The sequence below is a fragment of the Canis lupus genome, chromosome 6 (assembly GCF_003254725.2).
Source record: "Canis lupus dingo isolate Sandy chromosome 6, ASM325472v2, whole genome shotgun sequence".
Taxonomy (NCBI): Eukaryota; Metazoa; Chordata; class Mammalia; order Carnivora; family Canidae; genus Canis; species Canis lupus.
The window spans coordinates 23,116,365-23,136,702 of NC_064248.1; the positions used below are offsets into that span (position 1 = coordinate 23,116,365).

The window sequence follows — 20,338 nt, forward strand, 5'->3', positions numbered from 1 at the left end:
CCCTTCCAACCAGTGGTCCAGAAGACCATGCTTCATCTCAAGTCCTACTCGGTCCAAGAAGTGATTATGACCTACTGATCCATTGTTCTTGTGCTGCTACTTTCTGGGCTCTGAGACAAACACAGAGGCTTGGGTCACAGGTGGGGCCATCCAATACACACCAACTGTAGCCTCTGGAAGTAACAGAGGCACCAAAGTTACCATTGAAATATGGTGTCACTTCGGCTCCACCCGAGCTATCTATGGAAAACCTCATTTCTGGGGCATATAATGTTTTGTCTTCCCTGCATTCCTTCCTTGAAGAAAACTCCTCTCCCTTCTTTCCTCTCCAATGGACTGCCCAACTCCCACCCTCCTGGTCAGACACATGCCCAGACCTAGTCAGAGAACTCCAGCCTCAGGCTACAACTACTGAGTCAGGGATGGGCTTGTGACTCACATAAAGCTCTTCAGGGTCCACTGAAAGACTTTTGCTGTGCTACTGGGAGAAATGTATGTGTTTCCTTTAGGATCTTAGGCTATTGGGCCCATGTAAGCCTGGAGTTACCTTGCTGCTGTGTGGTAAAAAGCTCCACTCCATAGAGGGAAAGTCAGGGACAGATAAAACAGGTTCACTATCATAATCCGAGTACCTACCCAGATCTACTTCTGCCTGACTTTTCAGTTTTAGGAGCTGGCAAGCTCCATTTTATTTAATTTAGCCTGTACTCATTGGGTGTCACAGCCAAACTGCCCTGAATAATGTACCTTTCCCATCGGCACTTATGTCCACATTACCATAAATTGGCAGCCTCTGACCATTACAGGGAAAGGATTCACTGATTTCTAATTGGCCATTACTAACAAGGACACAGGAGGTTTGAAACAGCTGAGCACAGATTTTGATTGGAAGACAAGGTCATGGTTGTACTTTTGAATGTGATGTTGTAGGTGTGTACATGCCTGTCTCACCACCTTTGACTGTTAACTAACCAGAGCCACAAGACAGACCGGATGAGATAACTAGATTGACAACGGGTACAAGATGCCAACAAGGTAATGGAAACCCAAGTTCCAGTTTGAAGCGGCCTACATCACACATTTCTCAAACACAAAGAAGAAAGGAATTGGCCTAATCAAGACCTTTCAAGGGGAAGAGAACCACAGAGCCATGACCATAAACAGCTAGTCACAGAATTACTACAATATGTGCTCAGAAGCCCAGTGTTTTATGAAAAGACCTGTTTGTCCTTGGCTGAGGCACTTCTGTGCATTTTATCTGAGTGTTTGGTTAGCAGCAGGAGCCCATTATCCTTTGGCATTTTCTAGTTATAACAGATCCCAGTTTCAAAAATATCAAGAAATTGGATTCCAGCTGCCCAGGGTTCCTTCTAGGAGATATTCGAACTCCAAGACAAAATCGTCTTTTGTCTTTTTTGCATGGTGAGAAGGCCCATGTGGAACACCTGTGGTAATCTGTGGAAGCAAAGCCTCCTGTGATCACACTAACAATACTGCAGAGAGAAAGCTTTATTAGGCTAGAAGCTCAAGGAAAGGCAGGGGGATGAACATTTAAATGAGTAAGGCGATTTGATTACTACATGTGGTTTCAGACCTAGTGCTTTTCAGAGACACCTTATTACTGAAACCATTTTAATGTTTCATGCACTCCAAAGCAAAGGTCATTTCCTCACTACTTTGTTGAATCATTTGATGCTCTTCAAAAATCTCCCTGGTCTTTCTGCTTTTTTCTTAAGATTCACTCTTTCTTTTAAAATGTAATTCTACAAAAAGCAAAAATAAAAATAAAAAATAAAATGTAATTCTAATCTCGGAAGGATGCCCAGGATTTAAAGAATTTCTTTTCCTCTCTCATATTATGTTCACTCTACCTGGATATGGTTGAAACTGTTGACCAGTAGGGCTTTTATGCTTTCCAAACTTCACATTTTTTGAGTGAATCTCTGGTAGAAGAATAATTCCTAAGCCCCGCTTATAATTTTGCTTGCTCAATAAATATTTACTGCACACTTAATGTTTTAGGTGCTTGCAGTATAAACAACAACAATCCTTACCATCAACAAAGTGTACATTGTAGTGGAGGCAGAGACAATCAACAAATATCTTTAATGTTATAATAATAATAGCAATTGCACCTCTTGCTTATGGAAAAAAATTTTGCACCCAATTTTCTCCTATAATGTTCTGCTTTCAAAAGAAAAAAACACCTACCTAACAGGTCATAACATTCTAAAATATTGCTGTTTGGGGTCTTTTTCTTCATTTTCTTGTTTTAGCTTACACTTGCTAAACCATAATATTGTTTTGTGGCAATACAGATGCTTTTGAATTAGAATTGGGAAATTTTGATTCCACATAATTCGTTGCTACCTAAAGAATAGAAAGGGAACTTCTCCTTTCTAGGGTCAGCCAGATGAGACCCTTGTAAGAATAATAATGGTTGGGGCACCTGGGTGGCTCAGTTGGTTAAGCATCTGCCTTCAGCTCAGGTCTTAATACCAGGGCTCTGGGATGGAGCCCTGTATGGGGCTCCCTATTCAGCGAGGAGTCTGCTTCTTCCTCTCCCTCTGCCTCCCTCCTCCCCACCCCACTCATGCTCTCTCACTCTCTCTCTCAAAATAAATAAATAAAATCTTATTTTTAAAAAAAAAGGAATAATGATGGTGTCACATAGATTATAGGCTTACTATGTGCCTGGCCCTGTTTGACACTTTTTTGTCATTGCTACAAATTTTCACAATAACCCTGAAGAAGACACTAAGGTTTAACTAGGTTAATTAAATTGCTCAAAGTTCCACACCTAGTGAGTTTGGAGCTGAGTTTCTTATCTAGATCTGAACTAAAAATCTCTCCAAGAGAAAGTAGTATTTATAATATGAATTTATCAGAAGAGAAAAAAGCATTTTTTATTATTTATGTATTTACTGAGAGAGAGTGCATGTACAGGGGGAGGGGAAAAAGGAGGAGAGAGAGAGAATCTCAAGCAGAACATGGAGCACATCACAGGACTCAATCTTACCACCTTGAGATCATGATCTGAGCCAAAATCAAGAGTTGGGTGTTTAACTGACTGAGTCACTCAGACACTCCAGAAAAAAAAAATTTTTTAAAGAAGAGTCATATGCTTTCTGTGAAAATTAATTCAGAAGGTATCAATGAAAATAAGTGACCTATAACAAATACCAAGAACTCTAACAGCTTGATATGATCACATTGCTGATGTGGAAATGTAAGGATCTAACTCCCTATTCACCTGTTTTTCTTTGCCAGAGGTTGGGGATATTGTTAACGTTTCCACATTAGTCTTCTAAAGACTAATTGGAAAAAACAGCAGTATAATATTTCTCAAAAACAAAAACAACCCCCCCCCCCCCCGCAAAAACAAAAACAAAAACAAAAACAAAAAAAACCCTGAGGTTGATTATCTCCTTCTTTGGCCATAATCTTCTCTTTAGGTGGTCCTTTTGCAATGGAAGGTTATCACCCTTACATAAAAGGAAAAGAAGTGAACAATGGGGAAGAGATCACCATCATTGGTAATTCCACGGTAAAACAAAGGATATATATTATTGCGGTCCTATGAACTTGTGGAAAGAGTTTCCTCCACATAAGCTTACATCATAATCCCATTTCTGACACACCATTAGTAAATTGATTTATCCTCAATCATAATCTTTTGGGCCAAATGCTCTTAATTTAGAATGTTACAAAGGCTCCTGTTTGGATATGTGGCAAATGGACTTAGTATAGAACATTGTTAAAGACTGATTATCCCAATATTTATTTTAGCAACCCCAACAAATGTATATGCTTATATGTACACACTTCTTTGCAGCTGTAATATTTTATATGTGTTTTTAATCCTATATTCCCAAATAAACAGTGATGGGGAGGAGGAAGTCAAATCTTAAAATTTGAGGCTCTGAATACGTGGAGTGGCCTACCTACTGACTATTTCCTGCTCTTCTAGTGATCCTATAGTACACTGCATGAGCTCTTCAGAGAAGGGGTTTTTCGTTTGTTTTCCCTATTCAAGTCTCTATGCTCCAGTGGCTACATAGGTCAAGAATATGTAAAAATATTAACCAAGGAATTTACAATAAGTATTTCAGAACTACAGCAGAATTAACAGCATGATATTGAATTGATAGCTTTCGAAATCCACCAGCACCAAGTATAATATGTAGGACTAGCTCATTTCTAGTCTAGGTAACCTAATCTTTTGTACCGAATAAAACCACTGATTTAGTCATAACATGAAACAGAAATCATTAAACAAGCAAAAGAGAGTCCTTGCCTGAGAATTTCCAGGCTGTTACTATAGTAAATCACTATAGAAAGCCTTATTTTCAAAAAACAAGCTTTAAAATTGATTTTAATGATTAACTACATATAATTAAATATCAAGAATATGTTCATTACTTAAAAGACAAAGCATTGAGATCATTTGTTATTTGTCTGTTATTCATCCGGAAGCAATTCATTTTTGATCTGCTTCCTTGCTGGAGTTTAAGACAGTATTATTTACTACATCATTAAGAGAAAAGTCATTTTCTAAACTTTTGTTGCTAGTGTAATTTTTGAAGTCTTGTGAGGTTTTTCAGACAAAAGAGAAACAAAGAGGAAGCTTCATTTACAACATCTAAAAACACACTTGAATATATTGCAGACCTAGAAGACTATTTTTTAAGTAATGGATTTTGTTTGGGTTTCCTGCAGAGTATCCACAGATGACACTGTAATTCAACAAATAAACTGGCAGATTTTGACTACTGGGGAAATGCATCTTTCTATTCCAGAATGTCTTATCAAGCAGCAAGAATTTGGCCAGGATTAGAAGACAGTGCTACCACATGGAGTCAGTATGCATCCTGTAAGAAGCAGCCAAGTGCCCAGCATGTGTTCCTCTTACACTCTGCTTATCACAACCGTGGACCTAGCTTGTTGTACTGGACTTTCTGTTTCCCATCTGCCTCACCCACTAATACCATGTGAGTTCCAGAAAGGCATCATGCCTTACGACTCTTTTTATCTCAGCTCCCAGCTCAGTGCTAACACCTACTAGGTACTCCATAAATGTTTCCTGACAAAAGAATGCAAGCATGCTTAATTGGCCAAATAGAAGGAATAGCCTTTTTTCTATTATATACTAGAATTTGTCATTTTTGTGTGAAAAGTATGGACTTTGTTGCATTTTTAATTGAAACTACATGTATAAAATAATTAAGATAATCAATTTCCAATATTATGACATGAAGTACCTTGTTCTCTATAATTGGAAGAGATTATACATTGCTTTTCTTGCCCAAGTTCCTCATTTATGAATCTCCATTAACAATAAACTAACTGCTACATTTATAGGCTATGAAGTAGTAGTATATCCTTGGGTCGATGAGAAAAAAAATAGGTTTATTAAACTCAGTAAAATAATATGCCCCTTAGAACCAAATTTCTCTAGCTGTATCAATAAATCACCAATCATCTTTCAAAAATGGCAGGGACAAGAAGAATACCCCTGAACCATACAGTCTGCATATTGTAAGAGTAAAATATTAATCAAATATTAGAAAACTTCCTAACAAGCATGAAATTTATTTCAAATAGACATTTGCTAAATTCATCATACCGTGAATCTCAAATCACTCTCTGATCACCTATTTCCTGTTAAGTGTGCAGTTGGCCTCTGGACTTCAGTCAGAGGTAATCTGGCACTTTCAGATTACCATGAGCTGTGTAAGGCCACCAGATGCCAAATGTTAAGTTATCACTCAAAGATAAATGATACTTGAGTGCCCTAAATAAGTTTATACCTCTAAAAATGCTTACCGGACCAGAAGACTAGTTTGCCAACGTGTCTGGTTGTCAACGTGTCCATGCCCAAGTCAATAAGAATTAATCTCTATAGCCTCTGTTTCCAAGGAAGTAAATCTCTAGGTTCTCCATGTTAACTATACCGTAGAATAAGCTAGCAAGGCCTGGACATCATGACTTTTCAAGTTCCAAGTGTCTCTAATGTGCAATGAGAAACATAACTTCAGGGCCTCTATTCTTAAAATTATAGGGGCACAGGTTAAATGCACCCCTTCTTCCTGCATTCTCTCACATCTATCGGTGAATGAGCTGAATCCTTTCTACCCCAGATTCTGTTCCTCTCCCCTTTCAGCCATCATGGCTTTCTTCCACAACACTGCTTGAGACTTTTGTTACCTAGATTTCAAGCAACTTCCTCAGTGCAGGTGGAAAACATTCACATCATAGATATAATAGCTGAGATTGAGAAAGAGTGCCTTCAAATTCTACAGAAGGAATGCCATCCCAAACAGTCCACATTCACTTCCTGTGTATACTGAACTCATTTCTTAACACACGATTACTCAGTTGTGAGTCATGCCTCTATAACCAAGTATCACCGACTTCTATTGATTCTAACTCCTTAATCTCTCTCATGTGAATCTCTTCCTTCCCTTCCATGTTACTTTGCTTTAGTCCAGGCCCACACCAGCGTTTCTCATAGAAAAGCAGTTCATTGGCCTTCAAACTATTCTTTCATTATAATTCAGCTAACCTCCCTTCAAATCATTCTCCACGACGCAGAGTGCTGTTTTCAAGAGGAAATCTGATATTACTACTCCTTGGTTTAATAATAACAATATTGCATTTCTTTTAGAATCAAATCCACACTTCTCAAGCCCTTCTTATACCATTTGCTGTTCCCCTAAACATGTCACATGATCTTATGCCCCTCTGTACTTGCACAGACTCCTACTACATTTTTAAGATTCATCTGAGAGATAACTTCTTTGCTACCCAGTCTGAATTACATGCTTAGCTAGGTATACAGCATCCCATGCTTACATCTAACAATAATACCTAACACATAGCATTATGATTTTTACTATAATTGACGTTGAGCTTATTCAGAGTAGGGGCTGTATCTCTTGTCTTTTTGTGCTTTAGGGCTTACATAGGACATGTATACAGTAAGTGTTCAGTAAATGTTTATTGAGTGAATATCCTGTTGTTTTATATGTCCATGCTTTGCCTGTACCGTTACTCTTTCCTGGCTACCTCCGATCTCCGTTCACAGTATTAACACCTCCATTGAAACCCAGCTGAAGAATCTTTTCCTTTGTAAAGCCTGGACTTGGTTTCTGAGGAGATGTTAATCATACCCACCTTGTAGCCACCATTATATCTTGTATATACTTCTAAATATAGTAGCTACCACTCCATGCTGAAGTTATCTGTCCTCATGTCTATCTCCCTTTACTAAAGTAGGCTCCTTAGTGGCAACAACCTATTTCATTTACTTTTGTATCCAAAGCACTTGTTACATAACCAAACTTTAATTTTTGTCCCCCTTTAATCCTTGCTTAATGTGACTGCCAGAATGTTCTAAAACAAAATTCAGGTTATGTCTTTCCCCAGCTTAATAACTTCCAATGATTTCCTTTATTTACAGCAGCGTTCCCTAAAGAACAGTATCTGTGCTCCTGGTAGTACACACGATGATTTTCACATGTCACACATTTTTCTTTTTATTTTCATGGTTAAATGCTTTTGTTTTTTATGTTTTTTTTTTAAGATTTTACTTATTTATTCACGAGAGGCACAGAAAGAGAGAGGCAGAGACATAGGCAGAGAGAGAAGTAGGCTCTATGCAGGGAGCCCAATGTGGGACTTAATCCCAGGACCCCAGCCAGGATCATGCCCTGGGCCGAAGGTAGTGCCTAACTCTGAGCCACCCAGGCATCCCTGGTTAAGTGTTTTGGGTTAGAAAAGAGTGAAACTTATTGTGAATATTTTTGTATAATTTTTCTTATGACGTAAGATTTTTTAAGTTCATAATTAAAGAAAAATATTCACCAAGTAATAGTACAGAAAGTAATCATACAACAAAAGTTTAAAAAGTCATCATATTTGGGAAACCAAAGATTAAGAACTAAATATAGCATACAAATCCTTTACATCAGGTCCTTTTTACCTTTCCAGTCTCACTTCCCTCCAGCTGCCATCAGCATGAAATACCATATATTACTGAACACAGGTTTCTATATCCTACTCCTCTCCCTCATCCAGTCTAGTCTCAACACAGCAGCCAGAGGAATGCTGTTAAAGGGTAAGTCAAATCAGATCATTACTCTGATAAAAACTCTCCAATCAGAATGATTTTATTTCCAGGAGATGTATGCTAAAGTATAAGATGTGTACACATTTTAAGATGTATGAACTGCCACTATATCTGCAATGTAACCTTGAAATAGTTAAGAGAACAAAACACACACATACACGTACAGATACAGATAAAGCAAATATGACAAAATGTTAATAATTGTTGAATCTAAGGAGTGGGTATATGGTTTTTCTGTATTTTTCTTTCAATTTTTTTGTGTGTTTGAAATTTTTCATAATAAAAAGTGAGGAAAAACAAGATGGTTTGATGCATAAATAGAAAGATGGATACACTGATCAATATATGATAAAACCAATATATTTAAGGATGCCTGGGTGGCTCAGCAGTTAAGTGCCTGCCTTCAGCTCAAGGCATGATCCTGGAGTCCCGGAATCGAGTCCCGCATTGGGCTCCCTGCATGGAACCTGCTTCTCTCTGCCTCTGTGTCTCTGCCTCTCTCTGTGTCTCTCATGAATAAATAAATAAAATATTTTAAAAATAATAATTAATAAATAAAAAATAAAAATAACATAGTTAGATACAAATAGTTGAATCTAGCTGGTGAATATATAGAAGTCTTGTGTCTCTGCCTCTCTCTGTGTCTCTCATGAATATATAAATAAAATATTTTAAAAATAATAATTAATAAATAAAAAATAAAAAGACAATATAGTTAGATACAAATAGTTGAATCTAGCTGGTGAATATAGAAGTCTTCCCTATACATCTTTTTCAACTTTTTGTATATTTGAAAATAAAAATGTTTATAATAAAATGGCAATAGGGGTGTGAGAGAACTTAAAAAAAAAATCCTTGGCTACGTAGAAAATTCAGAAGAATCAACAACAAAAACCTCCTGGAACTAATAAACAATTATAGCAAGGTTGCAGGATACAAGTTAATATACAAAAGTCAGTTGCTTACGTATATCCGTTGCATACATATATCAATGATAAACAAGTAGAACTTGAAATTAAAAACATAATGCCATTAACATTAGCATCCTAAAAATTAATGACTTTTAAGTATAAATATAATAAAATATGTATAAGATCTACATGAAGAAAACTACAAAGTTCTGATGAAAGAAATAAAAAATGAACTAAATAGGGATCCCTGGGTGGCGCAGCGGTTTGGCGCCTGCCTTTGGCCCAGGGCGCGATCCCGGAGACCCGGGATCAAATCCCACGTCGGGCTCCCAGTGCATGGAGCCTGCTTCTCCCTCTGCCTGTGTCTCTGCCTCTCTCTCTCTCTCTGTGACTATCATAAATAAATAAAAATTAAAAAAAAAATGAACTAAATAAATGGAAAGATAGTCCATGTTCATGGATAAGAAGATTCAATATTGTCGATGTCAGTACTTCCTCACTTGATCTATAGATGTAATACAATCTCAATCAAAATCTCAGCAGGTTATTTTGTGTATATAAACAAATTTATTCCAAATTTTATATGGAAAGACAAAAGATTAAAAACAGGCAACACAATACTGAAGAAGAACAAAGCCAGTGGGCTGACATTACCTGACATCAAAACTTACTATAGGGGCACCTGGGTGGCTCAGTTGGTGGCTCCATATGACTTCAGCTCAGGTCATGAACTCAGGATCTTGGGATCAAGTCCTGCATCTGGCTTCCCACTCAGTGGGGGTCTGCTTGTCCCTCCCCCTGCTTGTGCTCTCTTTGTCTCTCTCAAATAAATAAATAACATTTTTAAAAGAAAAGACTTACTATAAAGCAACAAAATCAAGATAGAATGATATTGGCAAAGAACAAATAGATCAGTAGAATGCAATGGAGAAGCCAGAAATAGATCCACATAAATGTAATTAGCTGATCTTTGATAAAGGCACAAAAGCAATACAATGGAGAAAAAAAGTCTTTTAACACACAGTACTGGAATAACTGGACATCTACATGCAACATCTAGACACAGACCTCACACTTTTGCAAAAATTAACTCACAATAGATCACAGATGTAAATGTAAAGTGCAAAACTATAAAACTCCTAAAAGATAACACAGGAGAAAATCTGGGTGACTTGGGTATAGTGATGATTTTTCAGATACAACAGAAAAGTCACAATCTATGAAAGAAATAACTGATAAACTGGACTTCATTAAAATCAAAAACTTCTGCTCTGCTAGAGACACTTTCAAAAGGATGAGAAGACAAGTCATGGACTGGGAGAAAATATTTTCAAAAGGCACATCTGATAAGGGATTATATTCCTAAATATGCAAAGAAATCTTAAAACTCAACAATAAAAAAATGAACAACTTGGGGGCACCTGGGTAGCTCAGTGGTTCAGCATTTGTTCCTGGGATCCTGGGATCGAGTCCCACAACAAGTTTCCCAGAGGGAGCCTGCTTCTCCCTCTGCTTATGTCTCTGCCTCTCTCTCCATGTCTCTCATGAATAAATAAATAAAATCTTTATTTTTTTTATTTTTATTTATTTATGATAGTCACACAGAGAGAGAGAGAGAGAGAGAGGCAGAGACATACGCAGAGGGAGAAGCAGGCTCCATGCACCGGGAGCCCGATGTGGGATTTGATCCCGGGTCTCCAGGATCGCGCCCTGGGCCAAAGGCAGGCGCCAAACCGCTGCGCCACCCAGGGATCCCTAAAATCTTTTAAAAAAAGAAAACTAATAACTTGATTTAAAAATGGGCAAAAGACCTGGACACCTTGCCAAAGACATACAAGTGGCAAATAAGCATATGAGAAGATGTTCCACAGCATAAAGCATTAGGAAACTGCAAATTAAAATGAGATATATAACTATTAAAATGGCTAAAGTCCAAAACATTGACAAGAGTAAATACTGATGAGGACGTGTAACAATAAGAACTCTTTCTTTCTTTGCTGATGGGAATTCAAAATGGTACAGTTGCTTTTGAAGACAGTTTGGTAGTTTCTTACACCATTAAACATACATTTATCATACAATTCAGCAATTATGCTCCTTGGTATTTACCCAAAGGAACTGAAAACATATATCCACACAAAAACCTGTGTATGGATGTTTATAACAGCTTTGTTTGTAATTGCCAAAACTTGCAAGCAACCAAGATGTCTCAGTGGGTGAATAGATAAATAAAGTATACATCCAGACAATGGAATACTAATCAATGCTAAAAAGAAATAAGTTACAAGCCATGAAAAGACATGGAGGAAACATAAATGCATATTACTAAGTGAAAGAAACCTATCTGGAAAGGCTACATGCTATATGATTCCAATTATCTGACATTCTGAGAAAGGCAAATCATGGAGACAAAAATATTATTTGTTGTTGGGGTTAGATGGAGGATGGGATGAATAGTTAAAGCACAGAGGATTTTTAGGGCAATGAAACTATTCTCTAGGATACTTTGATGGTGGATAAATGTCATTATATATTTGTCAAAACCAACAGAATGTACAACACCAAGAATAAACCCAAATGCATACCATGGTCTTTGGGTGATAATGATATGTCAGTGTAGCTTCATTGATTGTAACCAATGTACCGCTCTGGGAAGGTGGATATGTTTATATGGTGGTGTCTCTATCTGGTGAAGGACGAATATACAGGAACTTTACACTTCCTGCTCAGTTTTCTTGTCACTCTAAAACTGCTCTAAGAAATAAAGTAAATAGGGGCACCTGAGTGGCTCAGTTGGTTCAGTGACCAACTCTTGGTTTTGGTTCAGGTTATGATCTCAGGGTTGTGAGAGGGGCTCTGCACTCAACGCAAGTCTGCTTGAGATTCTTTCCCCTTCCCTTTTGCTCCTCCCCCACCCTGCCTTGCATGAGTTTTCTCTCTCAAGTAAATAAAATATTTTAAAAAATAACAATAAAACAAATAAATAAAAAAATAAACAAATCTTCCACTGCCTCACTACCACCATTTATCTCATAGTGAAACCAAGTAACGAAGCAGAGCTGCAGGGACCTACAAGACCTGGCCTCCCTCTTGCTTACTCTGCTCCAACCATACTGGCTCCCTTGTGAGATCTAGAAAACCAAGTATGGTATCCCTCTGTTCTTTTGCACTTGCTGTGTTTTCTGCCAGGAACACTCTTCCCCCAGAGAGCCTCCATGATGCCCTCCTAACTCCCTGCATTTATTCAAATGTCACCTTCCTTACTCTAATTACAAATGGAGCTTTCTACAACTTTCTTATTCCACTTCATATTTTTACCAAAAAACTTATTGCCAGCTAACATATTATGTATTTTATTTGATTTTTGATCTTCTTGTCTCCCATTAGAACTAAGTCCATGAGGGCACAGATCTCTGTTTATTCACTGCAGTTCACTACCCTATCACGGAGCAGAGGACATGGTAGGCTCTCAGTGACATTTGTTGAGTGAATAAGTGAATAGCTTATTAAGAGTTCTCTCCAGCACCTGGGTCACTCAGTTGGTTAGGCATCTGCCTTCAACTCAGGTTATGACCCTGGGGTCCTGGGATGGAGTCCCATGTCAGGTTCCCTGCCCAGCAGGGAGTCTGCTTCTCCCTCTCCCTCTGTCCTTCCCCTCTGCTTTAAATAAATAAATAAATAAATAAATAAATAAATAAATAAATAAATAAATAAATAAATCTTTTTTAAAAAAAAGTTCTCTCATGCTTTCAGACATTTGCCATGCTGTTTTCTTTGCCTGGAATGATGTTCTTCAAGGTTCAAGAGGGGAAATCCAACTCAACCTCCAAAACTCAGCTCAGCTCAGGAACCCCCTCTTCTTTACTCCTTGCTCCAAGCAGACTAAAGTAGGAATCTCTTCTCTGTATTACCACAGTGCCCTATTTTATGCTTCTGGTAGAGCCCTTATCACAGTGTTTTATAATCTGTGGGGATCCTTGGAGGCTCCTTATTCTTCTTATATCCCCAGCACCTTTAAACCTGGCAGATAATAGCATGTCCTCAGAAACATTTGTGAATGAATGATTTAGTTAAAAAATGAAAGCAATCAATATGCAGTTTACTTTGAATTATATAAGCATTTGCAGTAATATTTAAAGAACACCCTTAAAGATATTCCTATGAAAATTTCTTTGACATTAGTACTCTGTTATAGCTTACTCAAGATCTGAAAATCAATGACAAATAATATCCAAAGTCCAAAACAATTGCCTAGTAATCAATGTAAAAGGCTGAGTTTGCTTTCATATTTCCTTTACATTATTTCAAAGGCATTTTTACTCTACCTTTTATCTGGGTTTCCATATCCATACTGTTTTAGCTTAGAGAGTATCATCATGGGAGCTAAAGACTGAGCAGGTTTTGTAAACAAAGCATTGATGCCAAAAACCATTGAGGAAAGAGGTGACCTGAAACAGACAAAGATAGCATGGGTCTGCATCACACAGAAATTACGTGTGTGTGTGTGTGTGTATGTGTATATATTATATGTATGTATGTGTATATCAAGGACCTTTTCGTCAATAAGTCCTCCTTGACCCTAATCAGACAATAATAGAAATAGTAGTTATAGAATATTAACTTCTCAGTTGTAGTGGTCATAAAGATAGAAGAATCAAACTTTTTCTTTCTTTTTTTTTTTAACGTATTTATTTATTTACTTGAGAGAGAGAGAGAAAGAGAGCATAATTAGAGAGAGGGACAGAGGCAGATGGAGAGGAAGAAGCAGACTCCCCACCGAGCAGGGAGCTTAATGCAGGCCTCGATCCTGGGACCCAGAGATAATGGCTGGTGCCAAAGGTAGATATTTAACTGACTGAACCACTCAGGTACCCCGAACCAAACTCTTTCAATGAAGAAACAGATCAAAGAGAGACACAGCTAGATTCTTGAATAGAATCAATAAGTGAGAGCTGTATGTACCCTATTCTATGTTAAGTCATTTAAACCCCACAACAGGAGTGCCCGGGGCTGGCTCAGCTGGTAGAGGATGTGACTCTTGAGCTCAGGACCCATGAGTTCAAGCCCCACATTGGGAGGGAGCCTGCTTTAAAAAAAAAAAAATTGTAAACCTCACAACAGTCCTATGAGGAAGACATTTTCACTCCTATTTTAGAGATAGGAGAATAGGTGAATTTGTCCACAATCACACACCTAGTAAGTAGTAAAGCTGGGATTCACACTTAAGTTTCTCAGTCCAGATTTCATTAAGGATTACTTAAGGGTGTTCTAAGTAAGAATTCTGCCATATCATTTTTGATAATTAAGTCATGTCATATTTAAAAAAAAAAAAACAGTAATCCAGTGTATTGACTTACTAAACTGAAATCTTGTCATGTTCCATTAATGATGGATGCCTTGAAACCAAAGAGGAGAAAGAGAAGAAAAAGCAAGAAAAAGGGAAGGAGAAAGAAAAAAGAAAGGGAAGAAAGATTAGCCAGAGAATTGCAGGAAGTCTGATTTGATGGGAAGAATTTAGGTTTCACTCCCAGTTCTTCAATCTGCTGGTTATATTACCTTGGGAAAGTTAATATACCCTCATGACTATTAGTTTCTTGAAAATGAGGATAACTATGGTTGTATGATGATATAATATTATAATACAACTGCTGTCTCTCTCCCCCACTAGGCTGCCAGTGCCATAGGGGTAAAGTCTACCTCTGTTTTGGCTCACTGTATTAAGTTCTTATCTGACATGATCAGGATGACAGTTGGCTAGAGCAAAACAATCCTTTTTAGAAAAAGGGAAGTTAACTATTTTAAGTGAAATGTACTCATTCATCAATCTTTCCTTTGGGTTTTTTCTTCAAGTACGGGCCCACAGGTGAAAGTGATGTGCTTCTTTCTTGCAAGGACAGTATCCATATTACATGATCTACAGTTTCTACTGCCAGTTATAGAGAGAATCTAAAGTTGTTTACAAGGCATTCTGAGTACACAATAGCTTTAGGTTTATTACTTTCTCCTAAAAACATTTATAGTTCTCATCACATCAGATCTGAGAGTATTTCATTTAATTTTACCTTTGTTAAACCTTTATAAAGCATTCAACTTAGTTTTCATAGAAATAACTTTCATATCACCCTTATAGTTTCTAAGTTATATAATGTCATTATAATAACAGTTACAGCTGACATTAACAGATTTGAAACAAAAAGTACTAACTTTTGGTAAGGATGCAGCTTAATGCCAGCAAAAAATACAGTATCCTTAACAGTAGCCACTTGTCAAAAGCATATAGCATGCAATGTGTATAAGAGTATGTTTTAGGAGCCCCTGGCTGGCTCAGTTGGTAGAGCATGCAACTCTTGATCTCAGGGGCATGAGTTTGAGCATTGGATGCAGAGATTACTTAAAAAATTAAAAATTAAAGAAGTGCCTGGGTGGCTCAGGTGATTGGGTGTCCAACTCTTGGTTTTGGCTCAGGTCATGATCTCAGGGTTGTTAAGATCAAGCCCTGGGTTGGACTCTGTCCTCAGCATGGAGTCTGCTTGGGATTCTTTCCCCTCTCTCTCTCTGTTCCCCTCTGCTCACCATCCCTTCACTTGCACATGCTCTCTCTCTCTCTAAAATAAATAAATAAAATCTTTTTCAAAAAATTAAAAATAGGGATCCCTGGGTGGCGCAGCGGTTTGGCGCCTGCCTTTGGCCCAGGGCACGATCCTGGAGACCCGGGATCGAGTCCCACGTCGGGCTCCCGGTGCATGGAGCCTGCTTCTCCCTCTGCCTATGTCTCTGCCTCTCTCTCTCTCTCTCACTGTGTGCCTATCATAAATAAAATAAAATAAGAAATTTAAAAAAAAAATTAAAAATAAAAAAAAGGAGAGAGTATGTTTTAGAGGGAATCTGTTACAAGGCCTCCTATATTGTATCTCCAGCATTTACCACAATGCCTCACACATTAGGAGGCAATCAATACATATTTATGGAGTAAATAATATCTACCACACAAAGCCGGTGTGAGACTTGAATGAACCATATAATGCATGTACAGACTGGCATGTGGTAAATGTTGGTGCCCTTTTCTTTCCAACTGTTTAAGACATTTTATTTACTTGTTTCCAGTCTCATTCAAAAAGAGTTTGAGAACTATAAGATGTTAACTGAGGTTTCTTCTTGTTAAATTACTCGTTTAAAAAAAGTGATTTGAGTCAGTCACTTTTCTAGACACTAGAAAGTGAGGACATGGTCCTGCAATGTAAGGAGCTCACCATCTTGCTTATCCAAACATAACTTAGCAACAAAACCCTGAAACAAGGAAAGGAATTATGTAAAGAGGAACTCAAGCAGCTGGATTGGCAAAGAGTTTCTCAATATAAATTTCATTAAAAAAAAAAGGCCATTCAGTCTAAATGTTTCTACAGAGCATTCTTTATTAGCTCTGTAGAAAAATTTAGAATGTACTGGTGTTAAAATAACACATTCCTCTCTAATCTGTAAAATAGGGCACATATCAGAACATACTTACCAATAATGTGAATTTTATAACTGATGTAAAAAGCTTATAACCATACAAAAAAAAAAAAAAAAAAAAACCCTCACCAGCATCAGCTTATAGCTTTTCAAGTAAAAAAAGGATAAGATGTAGGGCACCAGGGTGGCTCAGTCAGTTAAGTATTTGCCTTCTGCTCAGGCCATGATCCCCGGGTCCTGGGATTGAGCTGTGTGGCAGGCTCTCTGCTCAGCAGGGAGTCTGCTTTTCCCTCTCCCCTGCCCCTGTTCTCTCTCTCTCTCTCTCTCTCTCTCTCTCTCTCTCTCTCTCCCTTTCTCTTTCTCTGCGTGCATGCGTGTGCGTGTGCTCTCTCTCTCTCTAATAAATAAAATCTCTAAAATAAAAAAAAGATAAGATGATCTTTTTTTGCTTTTAATTTTAACTCTTGCAATGTCACAGAGCAAAGGCCATTTTGCCTTAACAACCAGTGTAATAAGGCATACTGCAATACATAGAACATAAAGCTGAGATTTCACTTTGGTTTCTGAGATCTAATCCTGTTGTAGCATTGGCTGTGTGAACCTGAGGAATAAAAAATTATGATGCCCTTTCAAAAGCAGGGAAAAGTTGCCCAGGGCAAACAATTATGAATATCCTATATTATGTTCTGCTCTCTAATTCCCAATGATGCCTCTTACGATTGTCTCTTAGATACGTGATTTGTAGTGGCAATATAACAGGCAGACTCTGATAGGTCTTACCTTGATATTCTTGTAGCTAATACTTGAATAAATGTACTTACTGCCGATTGAATTTCAGTAAATCTGCATCAACCATATCAGCTAGTGGCAGGTTAAATAAGCAAAAAGAAGCTTGCACAATCACCCTAGAAGCAATTTTAAAATAAACATATAAAATATGCATATAATGAGGAGGCACAAATATCAAAATCAAAAAACAAATATCAAATGAAAGTTGAAGCTTTGTAAGAAAGAAAAATGAAATAACATACAGTTGACTCTTGAACAACATGGGGGTCAGAGGTGCTGACCCCTCAGGCAGTGGAAAATTCACATATACCTTTTGCCCCCTTAAAACTTAATCACTAATAGCTGACTGTTTACTGGAAGCCTTATCGATAGCATAAACATGTAACATATTTTGTATATCATATGCATTATATATTCTTACAAAAAAGTTAGCTGGGGAAGAGAGAGTGTTCATAAGAAAATTATCATAAAAAAAGAAAATTATCACGAGGAAGGGAAATACACTTATAGTACTATACTATAGTTATCAAAAAAAAGTCCTTGTATAAGTGGACCCATGCTATTCAAACTTGTGTTGTTTGAAGGCCAACTATACTATAAAAATAAAGATATATTAGGCACACACTTCCATCCTGCCTCCAAATATTATATATCTATGAGTATATAATTCTTTTTAAAAAATGAAATAACTACTTTTTTTTTAATTTTTATTTATTTATGATAGTCAGAGAGAGAGAGAGAGGCGGAGACATAGGCAGAGAGAGAAGCAGGCTCCATGCACCAGGAGCCCGATATGGGATTCGATCCCGGGTCTCCAGGATTGCGCCCTGGGCCAAAGGCAGGCGCTAAACCGCTGCGCCACCCAGGGATCCCTTTTTTTTTTTTTTTTTTTTAAATTTTTATTTATTTATGATAGTCAGAGAGAGAGAGAGAGGCGGAGACATAGGCAGAGAGAGAAGAAATAACTACTTTTGCTTGGGGTTTTTAAAAAGATTTGTTTGTGGAGTTTTTTTATTTTTTTATTTTTTATTTTAAAATATTTTTATTTATTTATGATAGTTTTTATTTAAATTACAGTGAGTTAACATACAGTATATTAGTTTCAGGTGTACAGTTAGTGATTCTATGCTTTCATATGATATCTGGTGCTTATTGCAACAAGTGCATTCCTTAATCTCCATCAACTGTTTAAAGTACCTGCGCCCCATAACCATCACTTTGTTCTCTATAATTGAGTCTCTTTTTCAAAAAATAGTTTTTATGCTTTTTCCTCATTCCCAAACAACTACCTTCCCATTTAATCTGATTAACTTATAGGCAGATTCTAAAGAACAAAACAGGTCAGGGAAATTAATCAGACATTTTTCTCTTGATATCAAAAATAGGATAAATTAAGGACTATAAAAGATCATATAACATTTTAATAATGATAGAAGAATAAAAATAGGGGGAGAGTTTAAGTAAAAAAAGGCAAAAAAAACTTTCATTCTAAAAATCACTATAAGTCATTTTAGGGGGTGCCTGGATGGCTCAGTCAGTAGAGAATGCAACTCTTGTTCTCAGGGTTGTGACTTCAACCCCCACATTGAATGTAGAGATTACTTTAAAAATAAAACCTTTTTTAAAATGTCATTTTAGGGCTGCCTGGGTGGCTCAGTCTGTTAAGCATCTGCCTTTAGCTCAGGCCACGATCCCAGAGTCCCATTATGGAGCCCCATATCAAGCTCCCCAATTGGCAAGGAGTCTGCTTTCCCTCTGACTGCCCCCTCTTGTACTCTCTCTCTCTCTCTCTCTCTCTCACACACACACACAATCTCTCTCTCCCACAATCTCTCTCTCAAATAAATAAATATTTTTAAAAAGTCTTTTAAATATGATATAGGCAGGGCCACCATTACAGACTTATAAAATAGTTATCTATGTGAGGTTCTAATGTTATGAAATTCTGCAGAGATTCAATCATTGGAGTTAGTTACTATACTCTCCACTACCAATTTGTTCAAAATGCAAATAAATCTTGAAAATTTTCTCAAATTATTCCAGCAAGGACCTAGGGATTATTAATTTATTCACCCCAAACACATTTTTTAATGATCAACTATTTGTAGGAACTATAGTAGATAATGGGGCCACAGTGATAAGAGACTAGACTCTACTCACAATAAACTCAGTCCATTGGCGGCCAAAGGCAGACACACGCAGGGGGATAAATGCTACAGAACAGATAAGCAGAGGGTATGGAGTCATGTAGGAAGGATACCTAATCCAGATGAAGAAATCAAAGAAGGCTTTTCAGAGAAGCCCATCCCTGAGCTGCAGCCTTAAGAAACACCAGGAGAGAGCCAGGCAGGCAATGGTGAAGAGCTATCAGGGCACAGAATGCTGCATGTTGACATGATGTATTTGAACCTAGAACTACAAAGTATTCCTGTTTGATGTGGAGGACAGTGAAACTGGAAGAGTAATAAAAAATGAGGATGAAGTTAAGTAAACAGGAACTATGTAACAAAAGACTTCATGTGTCATCATTTGGATTATATCTTGAAAGCAATGAGAAGCCACTTAAGATCTTTAAACAGAGGAATGACATGTTATTCTAGGAGTAGTGTGGACGACGGGGTTGGAGGGTCTGGAGACTCCAGCCAAGAGGACCATCTAGAAGGCCATATACTACTCCATGTGAGAGACAATGAGGATCTGATCTAAAGGAATGGCAATGGGAGCAGGGAAGAGATGGATTTGGGACATGTGAGGAAAATAAAACTACTAATAAATTGATAGCATATTGGATGTAGGAGACAAAGAAGAAAGAGAAGACAAATTTGCTGGCTTGGACACCTAGGCAGACTGTAGACCCACTTCCCGAGATGTTGACAAAGGCAAAAAAATATGTTTTGGGGGCAAGATCCTTATTTGGCAGCAGCATTTACTATGTAATGCACTTTAATAGGGTTAAAAAGAGGAACTTTACTACAAAATCTAATGTTTGAAATAACTTCACAGAAGAAGCTGTGAGGTGCACCTGGGTGGCTCAGGCAGTTAAGTGTCTGACTCT

The 20,338-nt window shown here is 37.5% G+C and overlaps 1 protein-coding gene and 1 long non-coding RNA gene across 13 annotated transcripts in view; one reads left to right on the top strand and one right to left on the bottom strand.

Annotated features, from left to right (window-relative positions):
* LOC112640256 (uncharacterized) overlaps nucleotides 1–7,232 on the top strand; it is a 32,492-nt gene extending 25,260 nt beyond the window's left edge. For all 3 annotated transcript variants that reach the window (XR_003123933.2, XR_003123934.2, XR_004816494.2), the window contains 2 exons: nucleotides 3,456–3,536; nucleotides 4,720–7,232. This is a non-coding gene — a long non-coding RNA (uncharacterized LOC112640256). The remainder of the gene's footprint in view (nucleotides 1–3,455; nucleotides 3,537–4,719) is intronic.
* LOC112640252 (transmembrane protein 180-like) overlaps nucleotides 1–20,338 on the bottom strand; it is a 54,242-nt gene that overhangs the window by 18,053 nt on the left and 15,851 nt on the right. For 7 of the 10 annotated variants that reach the window (XM_049111290.1, XM_025416199.3, XM_025416197.3 and 4 more), the window contains 2 exons: nucleotides 17,316–17,399; nucleotides 13,368–13,490 (listed from right to left, as the gene is read on the bottom strand). In XM_049111290.1, coding sequence (XP_048967247.1) covers nucleotides 13,368–13,490; nucleotides 17,316–17,399 — 207 coding nt within the window. Of the gene's footprint in view, nucleotides 1–12,892; nucleotides 13,063–13,367; nucleotides 13,491–17,049; nucleotides 17,096–17,315; nucleotides 17,400–20,338 lie in introns of those variants that run through there. The other 3 variants (XM_049111289.1, XM_049111293.1, XM_049111291.1) reach the window with 3 other exon arrangements.